Raw genomic sequence first — 23,873 nt, 5'->3', positions numbered from 1 at the left:
TGAGTCAAAATCTTTAAATAGGCAAAAATGTTATGATAAAGAAGTATTGCTCTACCAGAATAATGCTCCTGGCACCTGGAGCCTTCTTTGAAACAGTATTTAGATTATCATGTAGAAACAGAATTTACAGAAAGTGTTAAATATAATGTGAAAACCATAAAATTTGTGTGTTTTTCATTGGCTAGTTAAGCCCCAAGTACTTGAACAATTGGGATTCATGACCTCTGTGTTTTCTAAAATCCTCGGATTAAAAAACGACATGGCTAAAACAAGCCTTCTTGCTGCTTGATGACTCGATGTGCTCAATAAATTTGCTCCACCGACAGCTGATGTGATGTAGTTCAGGTTCATTTGTCATTACAGTGAGGTCTAGCCAACAGTCAATACTCTATCTCACTGATCATTTCAATTAAGTGTGGTTTGCCCAGAGCTTGACCTTTATTAATAGACTGGAGCAGGATTTGAATGTCAACATTGGTAATTGGTAAGTGTCCACTTGACATAACATGGGGGGTGAAAAAAAAACAGTCTTACAGGAAAAAAATAGATCTGTCTACTTTCAGGAAAATGCCCATGCTGACCAGAGTTGAGTCACACAGCTCACTCAAAACAATATCACACTTTCAGTTGTACTTCACTTTCTCCCCCGGCCACATGTTCTTGTTTTTTTACAATATCGTGCCTCAGGATAGTTAGTGGATGTGTCTGTGCTAAGAGTGAGCACGCTGGGTGACAAATCGGGACAATCTGACATGTTGAATATTTCAATGTCACAACACAGCCGCACGCCACAGAAAATACCAACATGGGTCCAAATTAACTCAAAGCCCGTTACAGCTTTCGGCATTAATCCCTGTCCCAAATCCTCAACAGTGGCTTAATATTTGGGAGGAATCAAACAGAAGGAGGAGGCTTGTCTGAGGGTGATGTAGGGCCAGCTCGGACCAGCTCCAGGAGCCCACAACTAAAGGACTGTTTTATGTTTGGCTGAACAGGTGTAATTGTGTCTCATGCTCGGTCGTGTTTCCGCCCGTGCTCTCCGCCTCTCCATCTCCCTTGTGGGATGCAAATGTCAAAGGAGAAAAACATCCTTCTGTTGTTTGGCAGGAAAATGAAATAACAGCAGATAGCTGTTGCTTTTCATCTGCCACTGCCCTAAACATTTTTCAAAAGACTGGAGACGAGCGTAGCCCAAAAGTGAGCTTTGAATGTCACAGTGTTCATACAGAAACCAAATGTTCTTTCAGACTTGCTTGAGATAAACAGCTTCATTAATAATTGAGTAATGATCTTTTAATGTCTGTCTGCCAAAATGCCGGACATGTTTTTGTAAGTGTTTCAGATGGCTACTCAATATATCATCAGTCCAAATGGTGCAGTGTTGTTTTGGTGAGTCTGACTTATCAGAATAATCAAGTATCACACACAAGGTGGAAGTTTTTCTTACCAGTTCTTCTCAAGTGTTCTTGTCATTTCTAGTGATTCATTTTGATTTGGGATCATCTAAGTTCTGATGTTACAGTGGAAGAAAAACTGTAAAATAAAAATTACAAAAAAAACAAACCACACCAAAACAAAACAGGATAAGTCTGTTAGTGAGTGTTTTAAACACCTTAAAAACCTACTTTCGAATCAGCTTTTTACTATGAGCAGCAGGGTCCCATATGTACACGCAATTTTCTGCTAAAGTTACAAAAGTTTTGGTAATGTCACATGTTATTGTGTCATTTATAAAATAAAATCAGTTGGGAAAACATTACATCAAGTATGTCTATGCACACACACTCCTGAAAAGCACAAGAGTTTCAATTTTGAATGTTAAATTCTTTGCCCTATAGTACACTATAGTACAGAGCTAGCTCAGGTGATACAATGCATAAGCCATCAGTAACGGGGTAGGTGACTCCACTCCTGCCTCCTGCTGTCTGTGTCAAATTGTCCTTGAGCAAGACACTGAAGTCTAAACTCTTCCTCATGTTTTTAGGGAAAAAAGCCAAATGGTGCAAACATATGAATACAAAACAATAGACAGTCTCTGTCCTCCATGAACTTGTATCTCTAAGGGTATGCTGTGTTGAGCACATAATAAACCTACTCCGCTCTGACAGGACAATTACTGGACTATGCATGATCCTACTCACAATGAAACACAGCCCATCGCTCTCCCAGCTTTTGGGTCCACATGTGTTAACGTCTCAAAGTCACAGTCTACAGCCTGTGAGGCTGGACTCAGACACGTTCTTGGTCTTTGAGCTAAATACTAAAATCAGCATGTTGACATGCCCACAACATGCTAATGATTAGGAAGCATAATGTTTATGTTCCCCATCTTAGTTTAGCAGATAAAAAGATAAAGGATCACCAAAGAGATTACAATCTCTAGTACACCTTTAATATCTCTTTGGACAAAAGCATCAAATGTTAATGGCAAATGAATCTAATGTAACAAGCACCTTATCAAGACAAAAGCACAATAGTTCACCCCTGTACTAACCTTATTTACTTTGTAGGGTGGAGTGTTATGACAATTCCTTGTCATAACACTCCACCCTCATAAATAAAGAAATATATTATAGAGCAGCCGTTGAATATAAAAATAGAAAGCTATTAGAGCCGTGTGTAGTTAAAGGCAATCATTTAACACTGATATTCATTTTCACACGGGACTGAGAGAAGGGGGGAGCTAGAGTCCATTATTTGTCCCTAAAAATTATGTCTTGCATGAGGGGGCAGAGCTGCGCTGGGTTTAGTATTCTCACATGGCCATCAAACAGCATTAATTTACATTGCAGTGATTTAATGAAACAGCAAGTAGCCTGATACAATTCAATGAAATAATGAAAAATGGGAAAAGAAATGCACATCAATTCATCTTCAAAGGGTTCTGGTGAATGTACTAAATATAATGTGTGTTGAATAAAATACATGTGGGTTATGATGACACACTTGCAGTAACTGGAGATGAATGTCAGTTAACTCTTGATAAAGTCTTTTTTTTTTCTTCTCAGAGCTGTTCAAGCTACATTTTGCAGACTGCTGTGTTTTTAATTACAGCTCCTGACCAATGCATACGTTCAGTGCAGTAAGGTCTATCATTTGCACACTTTGTGCTATTATTAAATGTCCTTGGTGCTTAATTCAAACAAGAACAAAATGTACAACTTCTAATAGTGAAGAAAGTTCAGTGCTCCACTTTCTGACGAGAACGAGGATCGGCTACTGTTAATAATCCTTGACGACCGCATCGCCAGTTAACCATCTGCCTCTTTTCTCAATATTCCCAGGGAGCCAAAGAGGACAACAATGTAATGATGCCAATCCACATCATTAGTCAGTGAAGTGATCAGCAAAACATAATCAAATCAGAGTCGGAACAAAAAGCCGGAGCAGCGTGGGCAGCAACGTGTTAGATCATTCACAGACAGTCAGTGCGAGCCTTTGGTCCGGCAGCTGAGCAGTGTCGAGGGGTGATTTGTCATTAAATATCAATCAAGGACGGACAAACACAAGTGGCGGGCCCGGTGCAGATGTAAAGCATGAACACATTTCACAGCTGAGTTGGCAGAATTGGAGGATTAATTGTGCTGGAGTTAGTTAGACTTTGAGGGCCCCCATGCAAGGGAGTTGAGCAATTATGTCGATTGAAATTCCTGGTAGATTAGTGTTTTACAGTAATTCTGTAATTTTCAGTCCTCAGACATATGTGACCACGGTGAGAAGCAGAGATTGGCATCACAAAAAGATACTTATACATTCACACAAAGAGAGTCACTCAGCAATCCATTCTTTTCCCTTCACGCCCTCAGAATTTTTTTGCCTGCTCAGTTCTTTAAGTCATTAACTTGCATCCTCCTATCTTTCACTCTCCCTCCATCTCTTCCTATTTTCCCTCCACTCCCCCGCTCTCCCCCTGCGGTTTCTGTCACTTGTTCACAGACGAGTGGCCATTACATCGCCATGACCTAAATGTGTCACATCCCTCTCACTATGGCTCTCTCCCTCTCTTCCTCTTTCCCTCCTCCTGCTCTCTCCCTATATCCCTTCCTGTCCGTCTGGACGTCTCTCAAATTTTTTGTACTTCTTTTTTTCCTCCACTTACACCCACTTTAAAAAGTGCAAATGCTTTTGACCAGTTTTGCAAATGCTGACCTCAGTACTATTTGTCTGGCTCCCAGCCATGTGCTCTCCTCTTTTCATTTCATTATACAGTCACACCACATGAAGAGTAACCTGTTAATATAGCACCTCTGGTCAACCACCTGTATTTCCTGATCATATTTCTGTAAAACTTTATTGATTTGCAGACAATATGTGCAAAGTTATATCACTACAAATGCACTGCATGGATAAGAAACAATCTCTCTGCCTCATCTCATCCCGACCTGCCTGCCCTCGTTTCCCTCTGGTCTTTACATATAGCACAGTTGTGCTTCAGAGTGACAGCAGCTCCTTTCAGTGCTGAGAGGAGCTGCTGTCATATCTCATAAAATACCAAGAAGAGAACTGACAAGGAGTCAAGACTGGCCCAGAAATTTGACTGTTTACCGATGGATTTCTTTTTAGATATTTAAAGGGGAAATTCACTCATCAAAGTCAGTTACTTCAACAGGTCACTTTTTAATTAGAAATTTGAACTATCATCTAGAATATCTATAAACTAAAGTGGCACATTATTTCCTGAGAAACTGACAAAAATGTTGAACAATGTCTCACAATGTGAGCGAAAATTCCTAGATGTGCCCCTATAACTAGATCCATAACTAGATCCACACCAAACCGGTTCTTCCCCGGCCCATGCTCCATCACTCCACCAAGTTTGGTGCAAATTGGTTCAGTACTCTTTGCGTAATCCTGCTGACCCCAACCCCAAACCTAACAAACCAACAATTTCACAGAATGCACTGTCCATCGGACCCAGTGCATGTCTTGCTGTTGTGTCAGAAAAAACAATTATTAATTAAACAGTTATTAATGTTCACTTTAAAAAAGCAAAATGGATGAATTCTACTATATTGTTTATGTGTTGTTTAGGATTACCTTGTCTAGAATTAACCCACAAATTAGTATGCATTCATTCAAATTTCTTTGAATCTGATTTCTTTTTGAAAGAGGGACTAAAAGTCTGGAAATTGTTGATCAATTTTTAACCATTCTTTTTTTTGATCTGTCAATCACAAGGTGGAAGTGCGGTGTGAAATTAGAGATCTCTTAACCATCAACACAAGGCTGATATACTGCAGCTACCATGATGCGTGATAAATTAAATTAACATTGTGCAGAGACTGTGAGATCCATCTCTGTGGGGATCAACCTGATCAGCACACTGTCAGTGTTCCTCAGACTCACCCAAGCAGGCAGATCCATTAATGTTCGGCTCATAGCCTTCATCACAGACACATCCTCCTACAGGTACCATCCACTCTCCTTCAGCATTGCAGTGCATACGAGGCGGCGTGCCTCCCTGTGCTTTACTGTGGGGGACACATGTCCCGCTCACAGGCACTAAGGCCGTTGGCTCTGCCCCAGACGGAGTTGCCGGGTAGGACGCCAAGTAGAGGCTGGTGGCTGGACAGCGCCGGTAGAAGATAGACACACCCATGAGGGAAACACAAGCTCCACTGTCGACAATTGCCAGCACAAATCTGGAACAAGAGTCAGACGTTAAGATAGAGAGCAATTATGGGAGCGAGAATATTGGTGAGACATGAATGTAGTACAATGTTACCCATTGCGTGTGAGAGGGGCAAAGCTGCGTGTCTTGATGTTGATTCGGCTGTATCTGTTTGGTTGGTACTGGTGAGGTGAACTGGGCTCAACCTTGGAGAAACTCTTATCAGCCGCAATGGTGTCGATCTTCACCCAGCCCTCCCTGGTGTCCTTCTCTTTGCTGGACGGCTGCAGTGAGGTCAGAGTAAAGTGGACGGGAGACAGTGGAGGAGGTAAACAAGAGGAAAATTAGGGACATTAAAATAAGTTAGTTGACAGATAAATATAGATTGGAAATAAACAGTGCATTATATCAAAAGAAAAAAACTGAAAAAAGAGGGAGGAAAATGACAAGATGAAAGACAAGCTCAAAGTTGTGCTGTAATTTTTCCCAGGCGCATGTATAATATGAAGCAGTTAAGTGAGGAGTGTAAATGTTGATTTAGATCTGCAGTATGGAGGTCCCAGTGGGGGTTCCTGCTCAAGTCCCTGCAAAGATTTTTAGCGCTGCAGTGCTTTGTGCTCTTCTGTGACTCTCCTCTGATTCCTCATCAGGCTTTGATTTGCATTTTTAAAAAGCATCTCACTTCCCTAAGGATAAATGCATCCCTCCCACCGTGACTGCTTTTGCCTATGTAGCTCAGATTCAGCAATTCCCTCTACACTCACACACACACACACACGGCATTTTTCTACAGTCAGTGTCAGTGTAACAAAACATTTCCTTTAGTTACTGCTTCATTGACAACACGAGGTTCAGAGAATTTCCTAAGTGTAAAATATTACATACATATTGTAAACCGTAGCGCGCTTCACACCAGTGTGGTCTGAGGAGGCCGTCAATCAAGCATAATAATAGTAATTGTATATTCAGGGTGATTATACAATTACTCCTTGCCGTGGGATGATGAGGTTTTGCTGTTTTGGTGTAACATTAGAGTAACAACAATTAAATTTTCATTTTACTTTGTTTAATGATTCTGTCTGAAGGTTGTTTGCCTCAAGCAGTGATGGAAAACAGCTAGAACAGAGGAATTACTCCCTGTTTAATTCACTTATGACCAGATGAACTTTAATCAGAGATTAGCTGCTGAACATTTTAAATCAAATTCAGTTGTTTATTAATAATGTCTATGCTGACATGCTGAGACAAAACAGAGGTAAAAACAAACAACAATATTAATCATTGCAAGTGAGCAGGTTAAGATGAACATGCATGATCCATAACCTGGATTAGGTAGGTTTTACCATAAAAAATTGTCAGGACCGTCAGGGTTTGTAGGGGATTGAGGGGTAAGGGTGGACCCAAATGCAGCAACACTTGGGAGACGGTGCACAGAGGTTTATTAAAACAGAGAACAACAGGTAACATGAACAGGTAACAAGAATAGAACGAAGACAAACCAGACTTGAACAGCTTGAACCACGGAGGAACAGATAACAAGACCAGACGAAGACAAACCCAGAGATAAACAGAAAGACAACAGACGAACAGACAATGACAAAGGGGAGCACAAAGACTATATAGACAAAGGAGGCAAGGGTGATTGCACACAGGTGAAACACATTAGGGCGGGGCAGACAATCACCACACAGAAACAGGACCAAGACAGGAAGCAAAACACTGAGACACACAAGGAACCTACTTACAAAATAAAACAGGAAGTGAGAAAAGGTGTCTGCCATAGCAAACCATGGCAAAAATTAAGAAATACCACAGCTAATGAAGAATTTATGACGTGTAAATCCAACTGTAGCTCCTCGAGCTTCAACATAACTGCCAAAACAACAGTTGTTGAGAAGCAAATGATATGTCAAACTTTACAAAATAAGTCTATGGTATTACTTTTTTATTTATCTATACATACATGGAGAAATATGTATTTTCATTTATCCAGTTTAGAGAGAGAAATGTACCGACTATGCTAACTTAACCGATGCTAATTGTTAATTAGCATAATGTTATTAGCATAACATGTTGAAGATTAAGTGATTTCAAGTTATTTTAGTGAAATGTAATTTAAAATCTTCCCCGTTTTTCCAAGTGTTAGGTCAAATATTTCATCCATATTTTATATTACCTCTTGAGAGGGGTCATATATTAGCGAGCTACCGTTTTGTCCATTAGCTACACAGCTGTTAGCAACACTTGGCAGTTATCCGAGTGTGAATATTTAATGACACCTAGATGTCTATGTAAAAACTAGTTTGTGTGCTACTTCAAATTTTAATTTAGTGATACATAAATGTTCATTTGGTCATGTTAGGTTACCATATAACCAGTATCATCTTACAAAAAGCTCATACAATGGCTGCTGGACTTCCAGACCACCAAGGCTGGCTGCCCCATGCTCACCAACAGATATTTCTTTTTTGTTTTTAGTCTCCCTGTCAGATACGGAAAGAAATTTGACCGGTTGTATAAATAGCTGCAAATGAGGTTCTATTTTACTGCAATGCTCTAGATTCAAACTGGGCCGGGTGTGTTGCAAAAAGCTGGAAAATGTCTTATTTATGCCTGATGGAGGAGACATGGAGCTAAGGCTACGTGTCTTGGGCAGAACTTCTCTTTAACTTTACTTGACCTTGTTACGATTTCTCCATGGGGGATCAATTAAGTTCTTGTTATGTTAACATATCCAAACGAGATGCATGGCGATAAAAGTAAAAGAATGATACAGCACATTCGGTGTTGTTGTTGTTTTTCTGCCTCACCTCAGCTGCCCAGGTCCTCTCCAGCTCCCTCTGCGAGTCGGCCTGTTTGTAGTACAGGGTGAGCGTCTCTCGGCAGGTGGGTGACGGTGATCGCAGGCTGGCGCAGTCACGCACCGAGAAACGCAACGTGACAAACACCCGTGGAGCTGAGTGTCGGTACAGGAAAGGCGTAGCCAACCAGTTGTCCTGCAGGCGGGGATTTTGGTTGACATTACAGACCTCAAAGGTTCGTATGAGCTTCCCCCGGTCGTCCAGGACACTGACCTCATCCCACTGAGGGAGACAGAAACAATATTATGAGCTTGTGTAAACTCAGCATTGTAAAAGAGAAACATGAGCCTATGCAGGAGCTGTACAACCAGCCTGTATAAACTGTTAAACCCTGGTATGTTTAACGTCTGTTCAGCAAAGAATCTTCCTTGTATCTTAAAAGATGGTTTACATGTCAGAAGGTAAATATTTAGCAGATTGCCAGTGCTGCTGACTTTAACTAACACAGCTGTTTGACATCTGCATCCCTAGTGAGATAAGTATTAGAGAGTGTTTTGTTCTGATTTAGGTCTAACACACACTGGTTTTGAATCCACAAGTGAAAAGTTGCTCTTCACTGTCCTCAAAGATAGGTCATCTCTGTGTCCTTGTACTCTATGATAGACTGTCCATTGTATAATTCAGTAATCAATGATTATAAAACCAGCAGTTAATTAGACCACTTGAGCCTTTCATTTAGAACATCACACATTCCAAGCCATTCAGACAAAACTGTACTGATCCAGAAATTATTAGTTTACGTATTTTCTCCCTTCTAGTGTAACTAGCCATTTAGATCATTTCAGAGAGCAAATTTGTTGTGGTGAATTCCAGGCCACATATTTGTGTTTCTTCAGTCCCCATACAGGCCTGGTTCCTCTGCTCTAGTCTGGCCCATGTAGCATGAGTGTCAAATGTTATTTCCACCATCTGGGCCGATTTTGGCTGTTATCCGCCAATGTCAGCTGTCAGCCGGTGAGATTATCTAAGTGCACCAAAATTGGAGCAGACGTGGAAGGACCACCAAAGTCACTGTGAGATGTCGCCCACAAACCATGAATTTCTGTACAAATGTGCGAATGCTGAGACATTTCATTGGATGATGCCATTCACCAAAATAAGTAGGATTCTTCCTCCTGGGACTATGAATACCACTGCAAAATGTCACAGCAATCTATCCAAAATTTGTTGAGATATTTCAGGCTGTACTAAAGTGGCAAACTGAAGGACAGATCAACATTTCCACTGTCAAAGCTAAAAAAAAAAAATCAACATCAAGGTCCTGACTACACTTGGATAGTACACACAACACAATGTCATTGGTTTTCAAAGGAACATTTTCTTCACGTCCAAACATTTCTAAAGGGAATTCACAAAATATCTAAAGTAACAAGGACACTGTTTCTGAAAGGACATGTTCATATTGAATTTCTTAATGTGTTACTGAACACCACAAACAAAATTCAGTTCACCTCCATTATAGTGAAATCGGGTATTTGAGAAATAAAACCAAACCTGTTTCCATGGCAATAAATAACAAAATGTAAAAGAGAAGTAGGTTCAGACAGTGAAAATAGACAAAAGATAAAATATGATGTTTTCATTTTTCAATTAAATATATTGAAGTGGTATAATGACTGTTTATAATAACAATATCATCAGCTTTATAAATTGATTTGTAGTTGGTTTATCTCTTGCATTGGTTTTGCATTTGCATGTGACAGGTGGTGGACACTTGTGTGGCTGACTTGTGGCAGCCGTTGTGCTATAAATCAAGCAGATTTTGTCATATTTTAGGGACTCTGAATACTTGTGGATGCACTAATGGAATTGGACATGAGTTGGATCTTGGAGAAAAGTGAGCAGCACAGAGACTCTGAATGAGTCGAAATGTAAATGTAGGCATGGGGTTTAGTTTCACCAATTATACAGTACGGTGCCTCCAAGATGAAAAGGCTCTGCTTTAAGCCTGTGTAGCCCTGAGTGACAAGCAGGGCCTTTTCTGTTGTAACACAGAAGAATTATGTATTAGGCCTCATCATCATAATTCTCCCTGCAACAATGGCAAGAGGACAAAAGGTCCTGACACCCTATCAGGGTGCATTTGGTGTGTGTGTGTTTCTGTGTTTGTGCATGTTAGTGTATCTCTGCATGCTCATGTCTCTTTCTCTGTGTGGTTCCGACAGCCAGTGCGAACAAAGATCTTTGTAGCATCACACATGAGAGAGTGCATTCATATTGGGTCCAATTGGAGTAATGATAAGATCAGTGAGCAGATAAAAAGAGTCTGAGGCGCTGTCAGTCTAATGGAGTGAAAGGACAGTTTTCTCTCTCCAAGGCTGTGATTCGCTCTCCATCAGACATGGGAACGAGGGAAATTGGATGGAGGGGACAACAGAGAGCACATGGTGGTGTGGAGGGATGCAGATGGAGAGTGGGGAGAGAGAAAAGTGGGAAAATAGTAAACAGAGAGTGCATGTGAGTGTGTATTTCCGTGTGACAGAGTCAGGTGGCTGCAGTAACAGCCAGACCATGTGGCAAAAGGCACAGACTTTCAGGTAAAGGGAGAGTAACCGCTGGTAACGGTGTGTGGCATTGCGTGCAGTTTGCTTCTGTACCTTTGTGAAAAAACACAGCTTTCATTTGTTTTCTGACCCTAAGCCCCCACCTCCACCACCACCCCTCCCTCTCCCTTTCCTATTTCTCCTTGTCTCGTTTTCTCCCTCCCGCATGAAAAAGAAAAAAAAAAAAAAACGGGGCAGATTGGGGAGGAGGGGTTGGATGAAGCGTTGGAAAGAAAGAGAGAGAAAAAAAATAGGGACGACTCATCTCCATGATTTAATTTGAACCGAAATGCCAGAGAGCCACGCAATCTCTCCAGTGACAGAGGACAGGGGAGGGGCAGGGCCTCGGACACAACTGTCGACACACAAACAAACATGTAGAAGCAGAGGAAGGCACGCACATATACCCTAAGACATATGCATGCACACACACACACACACACACACACACACAAACACACAGAAAACACAATGGAAGAACAGAGAGTCAAAATAAGTGGAGAGAAAAATAAGCAGAGACTACTGTAAGAAGTGGGGAGTATCTGCTGGTTTGACACTGAGGGGAAATGAGGGGTAGAGTGGAGATTGAGTTGGGGGGATAAAAGAAAGAATATGAGGCAGAGACCCAGTGGCTTTGGGTCTGTGAAGGGCAGAGGGAGGAAAGATTATGAGGGACAGAGAGAGAGAGAGAGAGAGGCAGAGACAAAGACGCTTGTCAGTGAATTGAAAGAATGGAAAGATGGTAAAAGAGCAAGAAGAAGCAGGAGGAGAGCGCAGTAAAGAATATCCACAGAGCCTCAAGCAAATGAAAAAAAAAAAGATGGGATGTGAAGAGAAAAGTGAGGAAAGGGTTAAAAAAAGAACACACAGATACACACATTCAACACACACATCCTCCCTCTTTCTCTCCCCCTTCTCTTGGTCTGTCTTTCTACTTCTCTCAGCTTCATGCCCCGGGTCAAATAACCATATCTCCATCTCAGAAGCACTTCTCATCCAGGGACCATAAAAAAAAAAAAAAAAAACAAATGTAAATGCTTGACTTGCTCACTCTCACACACACACGCACACACACACACACACACACACAGACATACACACACACACACACACACACACACACACACACACACAAATGGATGGCCCCCTATTAGCAGCTGCCCGTCATGGTTCACAGATTCCTAACACACATGAGGCCCTAATTAATCCAACATCATGTACAATTATAGCCCGACACTGGCGGCCAGACTGGGGTGATAATGACGGCGCGTAAAGCTTAAGTTTAGTGTAAGGTGAGATAAAAGGCTCGATGCGAGTGTGTATGCCTGCCAGATGTTGGTCAGAGACTACTGTACTTTCATGCAGCCCTTTTTTCAGCTGCCAGCATGTGAAAATCTGGTGGGATAAGGGAGTTATAAGTGTTGGCTCGCATTTAGCAAAATATGCATGAAAGTAGTGTTTACGTAGCTAGTTGCAACTTGTTTTCATTTCATGCACAGTATGATGAATTTTATATATCAGATGATTGAAACATATTGTCCATGCATGGATAGAGACTTAGAATAATGTTGTTCTGAGTGCTCGATATAGGAATTTCCTGCAAAGTGAGAAGAACACAGTACATGTGATGTCTTACAGTTTCTCACATGTAGCTTGACTGAGTATTTCAAAGATGATGACAATGAAGACGATGTCTGAGTGTAATTATGAGCCATATTAGAAGTGAGACGCAATCACTCACAGATGAATGAATTTAACTGACCCGGGAGTTGACCCTAGCACAGTCACGCAAGTACACACGCACGCACGCACGCACGCGCGCACACACACACAAACACGCATTCACACACGTAATCCCAAACACACATATTTACGTATAGCTCAAGGTTGCAACAACCTTAAATAAAAAGCAGCTCAAGAATGGGGGATCTATAGTTCAATCACTGCGATCTTATCATGGATGAGGACACACATTAGAGACCAATATAAAAAAATAATTAAGAGGCATCTAAGGCTCTCAAGGCTGTTTTAAAGGCAAGGTGAAACCTTCATGCTCATTCTCAGGCTGTGCGACACCTGCCAGAAGTTCCACCAATCAATGTCAGACGCCAGCCATGATTCTGCAAGATAATGACACTGACCTTAACCCATCACCCAAACATAAACATTTATAACTTTATTCCCATAATCTTCCAGCAGTTCTCAGTATGGCAGCGGTGGCAGAGTTTTCATTAAGGTTAAAGTGGAAGCCTGCTGTTTATTTAAATCACTGCAATCAATGCAGCTGGCAAAATGGATAGCACAGCACCCTCGCTTGATTTTGATGTGTGAAAGTACAAACATGGTGAGGAAAACATGGCAGAAATCGTACTGGCACTGCTTTAAACAGACCACAAGAGCTGGGAAATGTGTGAGCCAATTAGCTGGTAAACATATCTACAGATGTACAGTCAAATGTGTTTTTGACAACCTGATATATAAAAGATCCAATATATGTATATTATATATATTATGATAAGCTGAGAAACACAGAAATAATTACTCTTCCTCTAGAAGAAGATTTTTTTTACCCTTGTGCAAGGTGTGTTATTATACTGTCATAATAATTACACACAGGGCCTTTCACCATGAGTAACCTAATACATGAGCATAATCAGTTCTAATCTTATACCAAAATGTCACCAAGCTTATTTTGACCGTCGATAAATCATTTAAGCCATTTTTCGAGTAAAAAATGTTTTTTGAATGAGATACTTTGCTGCTTTTATCTCGTCTTATAGTAAAGATAATATATGTTTTGGTTGTGGACTTTTGGTCTGACAATAAACTGCAATATGATTAGATCACCTTGGGGAAATCTGAACCTTTTTCACTATTCTCTGACATTTTATAGACCAAACAATTAATCAGTTAAACATGACAATAATCAGCGGATAAATGAATACTGAAAATAATAATTAGTTAGTCATTTGTAACTTATGCCTAAACTTTACCATGAGTTGAAAATGTGTAACATGTTATTATGATTTATCCGTCATTAGAATTAGTACCAAGCCCAACAATGTGATTACAACCTAACACTTAACACATCACCATGTGTAACATGTGTTGAACACATTGGATTCCATCCAACATCCCAACAGCTGGAAAGCACATTGACAGCCCGCTCTCTGCTTACCCCTGTGTCTGGATAGGTGGTCCAGCCCAGCTCTGAGGTAGACTCTGTTGTGTCCAGCAGCATCACTGAGGAGAGAGGGAGCAGAGACAAAGACCAGGTATAAGAAAAGAGACGAAAACAGGATGTGCAGAATCCAAATGAACGCTATTTATTGCTGCTTTAGAGTTAAAACTCGAAGTGCTAAAAAAAGAGAAAAGAATCTGTAACCATCAGATATCCTCTCATCGACTGAAAGCTGCAGAATGTGTGATTTTGAGATGCCTTAACAAAGATGGCAATATATTTGGGGGGGAGCTTTTACAAGCAATCCAACAGTCTTTTATGCTTTTGTTAAATACCACAAGTAGTTGGAAGCTGCTTTACTGTTGGTGGAACAGGTCCAGGATTTGTCCACAGTTCTCTTTGATTTTTCCTCCCATGCGATAAAATCATGGAGGGCTCCAGCTGTGCGCATCTGTCAAACCTAATAACGTATTCTGAGTGATGATGCATTTCGACACAATGTTCTGCTGTTTAAAAAATGAAACTGATTGACCTGATGGGGCACTGTGATTAAAGGTCAAAGTTTCCAACTTTAAAAGGCCATAACAGTTAGTGTCACATTTTGTTGAAACTTAGCAAGCTGATGCTTCTTGTAGTCTGGCTCAAAGGAAACCTTCATCGTTTTGCGGGGTATGATGATGATATGTTCAATGTGAGTTTCTCTCTTATTTCAGGTTTTAAAAGGCACTTGCTCGATTTCACTGATCTGTAATGAAAAGCGTGAGAAGAGCGTATGACTTTTATGTTGGAGTGTATTTTCCCATAATTTGCTTTTATGTTTAAGTGCTTTAAAAAGCAAGCTGGGAAAGAAATCACACACACACACACAAAGTGACTTCAATGCTGAGTGCTGCGTGCTGACACATGGCAGCTTCCAACACAAAACTGAAGCCCTTGAATTTTCCATTAGTATTCCAAAACCGTGGTGGCTGCCGTTCCTTCAGTCTGGCACAGTCTGCACTCGGTTCTGTTGAGCAGCCACTGATTGAACGCAGGCCAGAGTTTGTTGTGCACACAGAGGTGGCACAAACATCAGACTTCAGGTTTGGATACTCGCACAGATGGAGTTAATGGAGAAAAACACAGTGCCTGATTTTGTCATGCACGACACTAATCACCCAAAGGCCTGTAGACACATAAAGTATTGTGGGGAGGCAGGAGCCATCCGCCTCTGTTTACGGATAAATAATTCTCCTCATTGTTGTCATACAATTTTTATACTTTTCGTTTCCATTTCATGTCACACAATCGTTCGCCAGAGAAAAGGAGGCTCTCTTTTCCTCTCTCTGACAACCAGACAAAGAGCGACTGAACATTTTTATCTACATAATCATCAGTCACAGGATGGGATTTCAAAAGGTACCCTAGTCTCACCAAAACACCACTGACTCACTGAGATCTCTCAGTTTTTATTCCTCAGGTGTAAAAGCTTGTGCGCACACACACTGAATCCCTCTTCTTTAAAAAAATCAAACAAATAAGAAGAAAATGGTATCATTTGTGGTTTATGGCATAAATCACCCCCACCTCTCCTTTCTCTGACTCTGCAGATTTTTTTCTCTTTAGGATTATGCTCAAATATGGAGACCCCGCAAATCTGTCCTCCAATCCTTCTCTTCCCTCCTCTTTTTTTTTTCTTTTTACAAGCCCTCCTTCCCCTCCAGTCTATCTGTTTTCACCAACTAGCCTGTCTTTATGTCAATCTCACTAAATTCACACATTTTCCATGGACGTCCTCCAGGATTCAGAGTGATATGAATTGTATCAAGAAAAGAATACAAATGGACTGTGACAGCTGAGGATTATATGCAGCCACAGGCATCAGAATAAATAGTTTTTAGTGCAACACATGTCTGGACAGCTTGGCAGAGCCGATCAGGATAAAATCAGCTACACGGAGAAAACTAAATCCACCAAGCCAGCAACTCTAAAGCCTTTCAGAGGAATGACAATTTCCATTAGTAACACACCTTTCCTGCTTTGTTAAGTGATGCTACTGAAGCAGGACACACATTGTGCCGTGCTCTTGCACATCACAACATTTAAGATGTGCGTCATGACAAAGAAACTGCCCATTGATTAGTTTCCCAAGACGCATCCTTCGTTTCACTTCAAAACAACAAATGATCATTATGTATGAACCTGTGCTGCATGAAACTCGCTCACACATCATATATTGTGACCTCATTAAGCACCATCCTATTTGTATCAAATAAGAACCACACACACAAACGCTGCAAATGTGTCATTCCAAATTCAATTAACCCTCTGCTGCAGGGCAGAGTCATGCATAAATAATATATAGCAAACTATTGTGACATTAATATTTATGCCTCTACTATTTAGCTTCTTGTCGAGGGGCCTTAGGGACCACAGGTCCTTGCGTCGCCTCCCATCTTTCCGGGACAAACCTGTACATGAGGATTACATGGAGGGGTGTTCAAAGAGCTCCATGCATGTCTCATTGCGTGACATTAGCATGTTGAATAATTCACCACGACATCTCAAGATAAGCGTTGAGTGCCGTGTTACACACACCTTTCAAGGATTAGCTCGAGCTGAGGCATCATGACTGGATCTGGTGTGTGTGTGTGTGAGAGACAACGTTGAACAAAAGAGAGGGACATTGGCTGGCAAGTCCACTTGGCAGTAAAAGCCCCTTTATTTAACTCTCAGACAACCCCTTCATGTACACAGAGCACTACGGCGTCTCCGTTATTGGTCCCTCCAAAGGCCGAGACACTCAAAGTTTGTCCCTGACAGTTTGCAGAAGTGCTGAGTCTGCAATCTGGACCTGAGTGCTGCTTTAATGCACGGCGGTCTCTCACGTCTTCCCGCTCCACTCCGGTCTTTTACTCACTTTACTTGATAACTTTCCCTCTTTTTTCTACCTCCATCTTGTGCCTTGTCCCTCTCATCTGCCCCCTCTCTGCATGTGTGTATTATTTATCTAAAAAGTGACAGCAGGGTAGGCATCTCTGTACGTTAAATAAGGAGAGAGTCTCTGCTCCATTATTGATGCCAGGTCCGCTGTTTGTTTGGGAAGAGCTTTGATAGGAAAAGAGGAGACAATAGAATAATAAAGGCAGGATTATGAAACAGGAATGAGAGGAGGATGATAGGATTGCGTTTGTGCATACGAATGTGCTTCTTTCACTCCTCTCCCCTCTCGTTCTGTGTGTGGTGTGGGTGTAAATACTCTTTTCTGTTGTGCAGGGGTGACATGCATTAGTTCATGGCTGTCCCCTCTGCCACTGGAGTGTTCACTTCAGCTGAGTGACCCTCTCTCCGCTCTCTCCATCCATTTCTCTTTCCACCCAACACTTTCCCTCTCTGTGTGGCCATGCATGCACCGACACTCTTGAGCGCTAAGTGTAGTGCTGTCGTTCATGTCATGCCTCTTTGACGGCAGATGTATGCTACTTTCATGCACACTTACCAGATCCCCCCTCCCCCGCCCACCTGACACTCATCAGAATTTAGGTGTTAACATTAATGTAGGCTAAAGGGGTGTGAGTGTGTGAGTGTGTGTAATATGCCTTAACACCAATGTAAATGTGTCTGAAATGAGTACACAGAGCCACTGAGCTCACAGGTAACAACCACGATACACACACACATGCACATACACACTTTCACAAAAAATTCCCACAGTGCCTGCAAGCGTTCTGGGCAGCGGTCAGGTCGTGTTTTGTCTTTTGTCCACTCATCCACCCATCTCCACCCATCCTTTATACGCTCCAGATGCTCCCACCCACAGACAGTCAGTCAAGGACAAGGCCTACACCAAACCATCATTACAAACAACCACAGCAAGAGAGTGATACGCCAAGACAGAGCGGGAGCAGGAGGAGGAGGAGGAGGAGGGTGGAGGAGTGAGGAAGGAGGGGGATTAACGCGATTCCAGAAATAAGCATGCACATGTCAAAGAGAGTTATCAAAAACTCTCTGGTGGTTAAGCTGAATGACAGTGCAGCTGCAACAAACAGCACTTAAGTCAGGTTAGATGACAGAGCAAGGAGTTGCAGAACAGGCAGCAACAGGCACAGGTAGGAGGACATTTCACAAAAGCTGTTTCCTGATGGAAACATTTGAAAAGTTAATGTACTTGTTCACTTTGCCGATGGTTAGGGTTGGGTTATGCTAGAAAAGACATAGTTTGTACAATATCTTGTGGGAAGTAAGAAGTGTGTATAGCTGGTACAAGAGAAAATCCGACCCCCTAAGAGCCGGGAGACACGATAAATATAGATAGGCATACATTTTCAAACAGACTTAGTGTTGCACTTGGTTGTCCGTAGGAAAAGTGACAGAAAATGTTGCATAACAAAGAAAAAAAAGAAAGCAAGAGAGAAATTCAAACCCTGGATACTAGGGAGCTGCAGGGAAGCTGAGTTGCGCTTCCAATTCACTGAGTCTTGCCTCCATCACGGCAAATAAACTGCATTTCTTATATTTATCCTTATCACTAAATAAGGCATAGGAATAACTAAACAAGAGAGAGCAGGACAGTGACATGGAGAGAGAGAAGCTATCAGTAGCTGCTAAGCTAAAGAAACTAGCACATCTTTATTTTTAACTCCCTCTGTTTGATCTGTTTAATTGGTCATTGCGATATTTTACTTCAAAGCCTCTTTTTTGGTCCACTCTTATTACTCATTAATACAAACTCAATGCTTCATGGACAGAAACCCTTTGTGTCTTAACAGCGTTTAAATTGCTCTGCTAACATGCAACAGTAAGAGTATTGTTTCATTTCCGGTTGCTGGCGTTTCTGTTGTTTACATTCTCCTCAGATCTGCTAGTTTCTTTAGCTTAGCAGTTAATTTTAATGATTTCCTTTTTGATTTTGGCGGTTTCAGTCCTCCCTATATCGTCTCCGCACAGCTGGCCAATCGTGGTGTAAAGTGGATGTGAATGTTGAATTGTCTGTTTCAGAAAGTTACAAAAATGTTTGGACCCGAAATATCCCCTATAACTGTACACGTGTGTGTGTGTGTGTGTGAAGCAGTTATGATGGAGTATACTGGCGTCTTTGGATAAGAAGATCAACACCATTTTCATGTATGTTGGGGAAATAGGAAGCTACCACCAGCAGCACGTTAGCTTAAAACCTGGAAACAACTAGCTTACAAAATGCACCTACTACCACATCTTTACATGTTTTACTGTATCTTGCTTGTTTAATCCATACATGTAGAAATTTGTTGCACTCGTACTCCAGGAATTAACTAGTACTGTACGTAACTTCCTTTTAAAATACAGATTGACGTTTTTACTCTTCAGTTTTTAATGATTAGTATTCTTACCTTTGTTTCCTGTCTTTAACCTTCTGGATCATCTTATCTGACTCTGAACAAGAAGCAAATAAATGTATTATCCCAAAATGTTGAACTGTTCCTTTAACCCGTTCAGGAATTCCTCTTATCCCTATAGCAAAGTTATAGCACAGTTGATTTGACAACTGGATTAGACATATTTTTGGTTGTGTTTTTAAGACCTAGACAGGCTTGGCTTTGGTAAGAGGGAAAGAATTGTGACGTTATTTAATGAGACCCAATAAAAGCTGTGTTAGCCAAAAATCTTATGGAAAAATACTTGTCAATGGAGCCGCAGTGGAGACGTTTGTCCCTCTCCCAACTTAAGCTCACTGGAGGGCAGTAATCTGTGCGCCATGGAAATGAAGAATCAAGAGATAAAATATAAAACTTGCTCTTAAAAATCTGTGAGCTCTTGATAGAGAAAAATCTAGACTAACCATCAAAGGCAGAGGCTGCTACAAACATATTTTCATCACCACCTTCACCCTCAACAGCCACTAAGACGAAGGAATGTAAAACTGAGAAGAGATCAGTTTACTCTAATCTCATTGTGTAAATTCTCAATAGCGAAGCCTTCAACAATCAAACTTAGCTCTCCCTCCTTTTGGTCAGTGCCAGCATGCCGAACTGCCAAGTGCAGCTTTAATGTGAAACTCAAAACTACAAACTACATTCCAGTGCCACAGCAGTCCATACCACATGTTCATCTTTCAGTTATATTTTGGCTCTCACTCATTGCCTGTCCGCACAGGCGTATTATCTGTGATGCTATCTGCCACGACACTGACTGACTCAAAGCAGAGAGTCTTGGCTCGCAGCCGCCTGAGGGCTTCGACCTCTCATATCACAAATGACAGATGTGTCATTCATTTGAGGAAAAACGGCCTAATGTTGTTACAGCGCTCTAAACAGCCACAGAAAATTATGCTGCTTTTAAAAATTACATGAAAAAAATGCTGCTAAAAATAACGCCTGGTCACAGTTAAGTGTTGTAGTGTCAGTGATGTGGATGGGGATGCTGCGTCCTCCACTTCCCACCAGCATGCGATTTCTCTCTTCCTGCAGCTCCGTGCACAGGCAGGCCAGAGGATCGAGAGCAGGAAGCTTTTAGTGGCATCCGTCCCACTGTACTCCCACTGTGACAAGCACGCCATTTATTTTCTTATCACACTTTCTCTAATTTATCATGTCCTGAAAAAGACACGGCTTATCACACCCAGGATACGGGTGGTAATCTGCCTAATTAATACCCAGTTAGAGCCAGAAACAGCGGGAAAGATGGCACGAGTGACCTTAAAGCGAGAATGTCAACATGGCGAAAAATTTATAGCTGCTGCCTGGTGTTTTTCTTTTTATGTACAGATAACAAGTGATAGAGGAATCATGTAGATCCTTTACTCAAGTGAGAGTATCAATACAACAAAGTAGAAGCAGTTCTGCAGTCAAACTGTTACTTAAGTAGAAAAAGTCTGAGGGGTCTTGAGATGATTAATGGGAGGGGACAGAAGTTCAGATACACTAATTTATAATTTAATTGTGATATTTTGTATAATTCTACCTCTAATCTTACCTGACTGGATCTTAAACTGTCCAACCATTGAAACCATTTGAGAAGTTTTGAGGTCAAATGTTTCTTTGACGAATCTCACAGACCTCTCTAGAACAAGGTCTGACCAGGTACCCCAATGAGACACAGCTTTTTTGAAAGCTTTATTAGTTTGTCACTTCTGTTTATAGTATAATAATATTATACTATTACATACTATAGATTATATAGTATATAATCTTAAGCTCTAGCTGTCAAATATATGTAGATGGTACTAAAAAGTGCAATACGTTCTTCTGAAAAGTAGAAGGGTAGAAGTACAGCTGCGTTTCAACCAGAAAAGCCCCCAGAACTAGAAGTTCGATCAAGCACCGCGGTGGAAACGTGGCTGTAGAAATTGATTTAAAAGGGAAATCCTAAACAAAAGTACTTTCAAGGTACAGTAGTGGACTAACACCTGCAAAACCTTTCTGCCTGGCTGGATTTTTTTCAAACATGTCAGTATACCGTCTGAGCAGCCTGTTGCCTTTCGGTCAAAATCACTTGAGATTACTTTTTTCAGGGTAAGATTAATAGCTTAATTTCTGGATATACATAGCTCGGTGAGCATCGCTGCAGCTTCACTCGTCCGTGAGGGGAAGAGCTGGAGGGGCATCAGGTGTGTCTCCTGCACAGGCCTTTCCCTTCAGTGTGGTGTGTTACTCCGATGTGAACACGCAATCCGCAACGCAGATCCAACAATTTAGAGGCCGGCCGTTGAGCTTCACATCAACACCTCACATCAACAAAGCATGTGGGCGAATGCATCAACACTTACATAGGCAGCATGTGAGAGTGATAAATCAAATTCCCCGTCACTTACATACTCTGGAGTTTGTCTGCATGCAGAGAAGCAACTAGAGACTAGCTTTTATACTCCTAACTGAAAGACTAACAATGATCCTTCCTTATGGTTTGTGGTGTGAAAACAGACAAGAGTAGGGGTTGTTAAAGGTGGATACGCAGATATACTCTCAAAAGCAGAGGACAGACAATAAACTACAGAGAGACAGAGAGTAAACGCATCAGTTCACAGGCATTCATTGCCCATAAGTCCAGACAGACACATTACTGCAATCAAAGCCGTGGCAGACGCCAAATCCTCCCTTCACTGCATAACTAGATGCTTCAACTTATTTGGATTTATATGGACGTCCATGATATTGGGTTAATACTGTATTATAGAGCGCTCTGTTTCACTTACACAAACAGAGTCAGTAGGCCAGCAACACTGTGCAGCCTTGCTCCCTCTCTGTCATTCTGTCTCATCTTAGTCCAGGCCATCTGTTACAGACGCAGCTCAAATCTGTGGCATGAGGCTGACATATAAGTTACCTCTGTTATAGACCATTACTGACACACACCTCGCAGTAAACTAAAGCCAATGTGAGATGAGCAAGAACAGGTGCAGCTCTCTCCAATGTGAAGCTCGTCCCCTTTGAAAGTAATTGCGTGCTGACTGTTGAAACCCCCTCAAGTGTTGGGGACAGGATGTAGGAACAGGAGCTATGTATAGGCAGAAGCTAAAGCACGCATGCACCTATAACTAGACACACACACACACACACACACACACACACACACACAGATGTACACATATATACTGTATAAAGGCAGTTTGACTCATCACATTATCATCAGTTCTCGCAAGACAGCCCACTCTGATCTGACAGAACACTTCTTACTTAACTAACAGCCTGACCAGACAGTCTGTCAATCTCACACACACACACACACTCGCTCACACGCTCACTTGCTCATGCAGTTTTCAAGACATAATATTTCCATTCGTGTAGACAAAGCGTGGAGAGTTAAGAGCAGAGAAGCGAGGATGCATCCACAGAAAAGAAAGGGGCGCTGATAACGATACTGGAGGGGGGCAGGGGTCTCTGGCTGTCACATCCATAAGATCATGAGTGACATGAGGGGAGAGGGGTGGGGGGTGGGGGGGGGTCTCAGACATCGAACAGAAACGGGTTATGCAACTTATTATTCATTTGTCTCATGCCTTATTTCCATATTCTTTTGTTGCCGGAGCTTGATAGGCCCCGGCACGCACCTGGCACTTCCATGCCAACAAAGTCCTATCTGATGTGCTGCCACAGTGGCACACACACAAACGTGTACATGCATATTCACTCAATCAGACACAATACAGAGCACGTACAACTAACACACAGAGAGCTGTGTGAGCAAGGGGAAAGGTGGTAATTATTCAGGGGGTCCCAAGCTGGAGGTGGAGCCCCAAGAATCCATGGATGAATTGGACTTTCTCGTGGTGCTGCGGCCTTACGTGCCACTGGTTCACACGTTGTCAAAGTGCCCAGAATTCCCAGAGAGCCACATTCTTAGAGAGCTATTACAGAGGCATACCAAGTGTCCATCCTTCACTTGTGGACTCATTACAAGCACATGATGAGAGAGCTGTGTAAACTCTCCATCACGCTATAGCCATAAACACACACACACACACACACACACACACACACACACACACACACACACACACGCCAGCAAAGATTTAATGTGAATAGATACATGTGAAAGTTTAGCCCTTACCTTCCTCCGCTGAATTAGGCTGGAAAAACAGACAGAGAGACAGAAAGACACTCCACATCTCCACTACAGAATGACACTGACAGAGAGAGAGAGGGAGGGAGAGAGCATGAAAGAGAGAGAAAGAGGGAGATAGAGTGAGTGTGTGTGAGAGGGAGCGAGAGAGGGAGAGGGGG

The 23,873-nt window shown here is 41.8% G+C and overlaps 1 protein-coding gene across 2 annotated transcripts in view; it reads right to left on the bottom strand.

The window, feature by feature from the left end:
* Positions 1–23,826, bottom strand: part of ephb6 (eph receptor B6) — a 35,800-nt gene extending 11,974 nt beyond the window's left edge. Inside the window, exons 1-5 of one of the 2 annotated variants that reach the window (XM_023426321.2) lie at positions 23,701–23,826; positions 14,194–14,258; positions 8,422–8,694; positions 5,726–5,895; positions 5,347–5,642 (exon numbers count right to left, since the gene is read on the bottom strand). In XM_023426321.2, the coding sequence (XP_023282089.1) occupies positions 5,347–5,642; positions 5,726–5,895; positions 8,422–8,694; positions 14,194–14,258; positions 23,701–23,758 (862 nt within the window). In that variant the 5' untranslated portion in view covers positions 23,759–23,826. The remainder of the gene's footprint in view (positions 1–5,346; positions 5,643–5,725; positions 5,896–8,421; positions 8,695–14,193; positions 14,259–23,700) is intronic. The other variant, XM_087179332.1, reaches the window with a different exon arrangement.
* Between the last annotated feature and the right edge of the window lie 47 nt (positions 23,827–23,873).

This window comes from Seriola lalandi, unplaced genomic scaffold (genome assembly GCF_002814215.2).
Source record: "Seriola lalandi dorsalis isolate HSWRI2012SDOR001 ecotype SW California unplaced genomic scaffold, Sedor1 jcf7180002054825, whole genome shotgun sequence".
Classification (NCBI taxonomy): Eukaryota; Metazoa; Chordata; class Actinopteri; order Carangiformes; family Carangidae; genus Seriola; species Seriola lalandi.
This window is presented reverse-complemented; position numbering and strand designations above follow the sequence as displayed.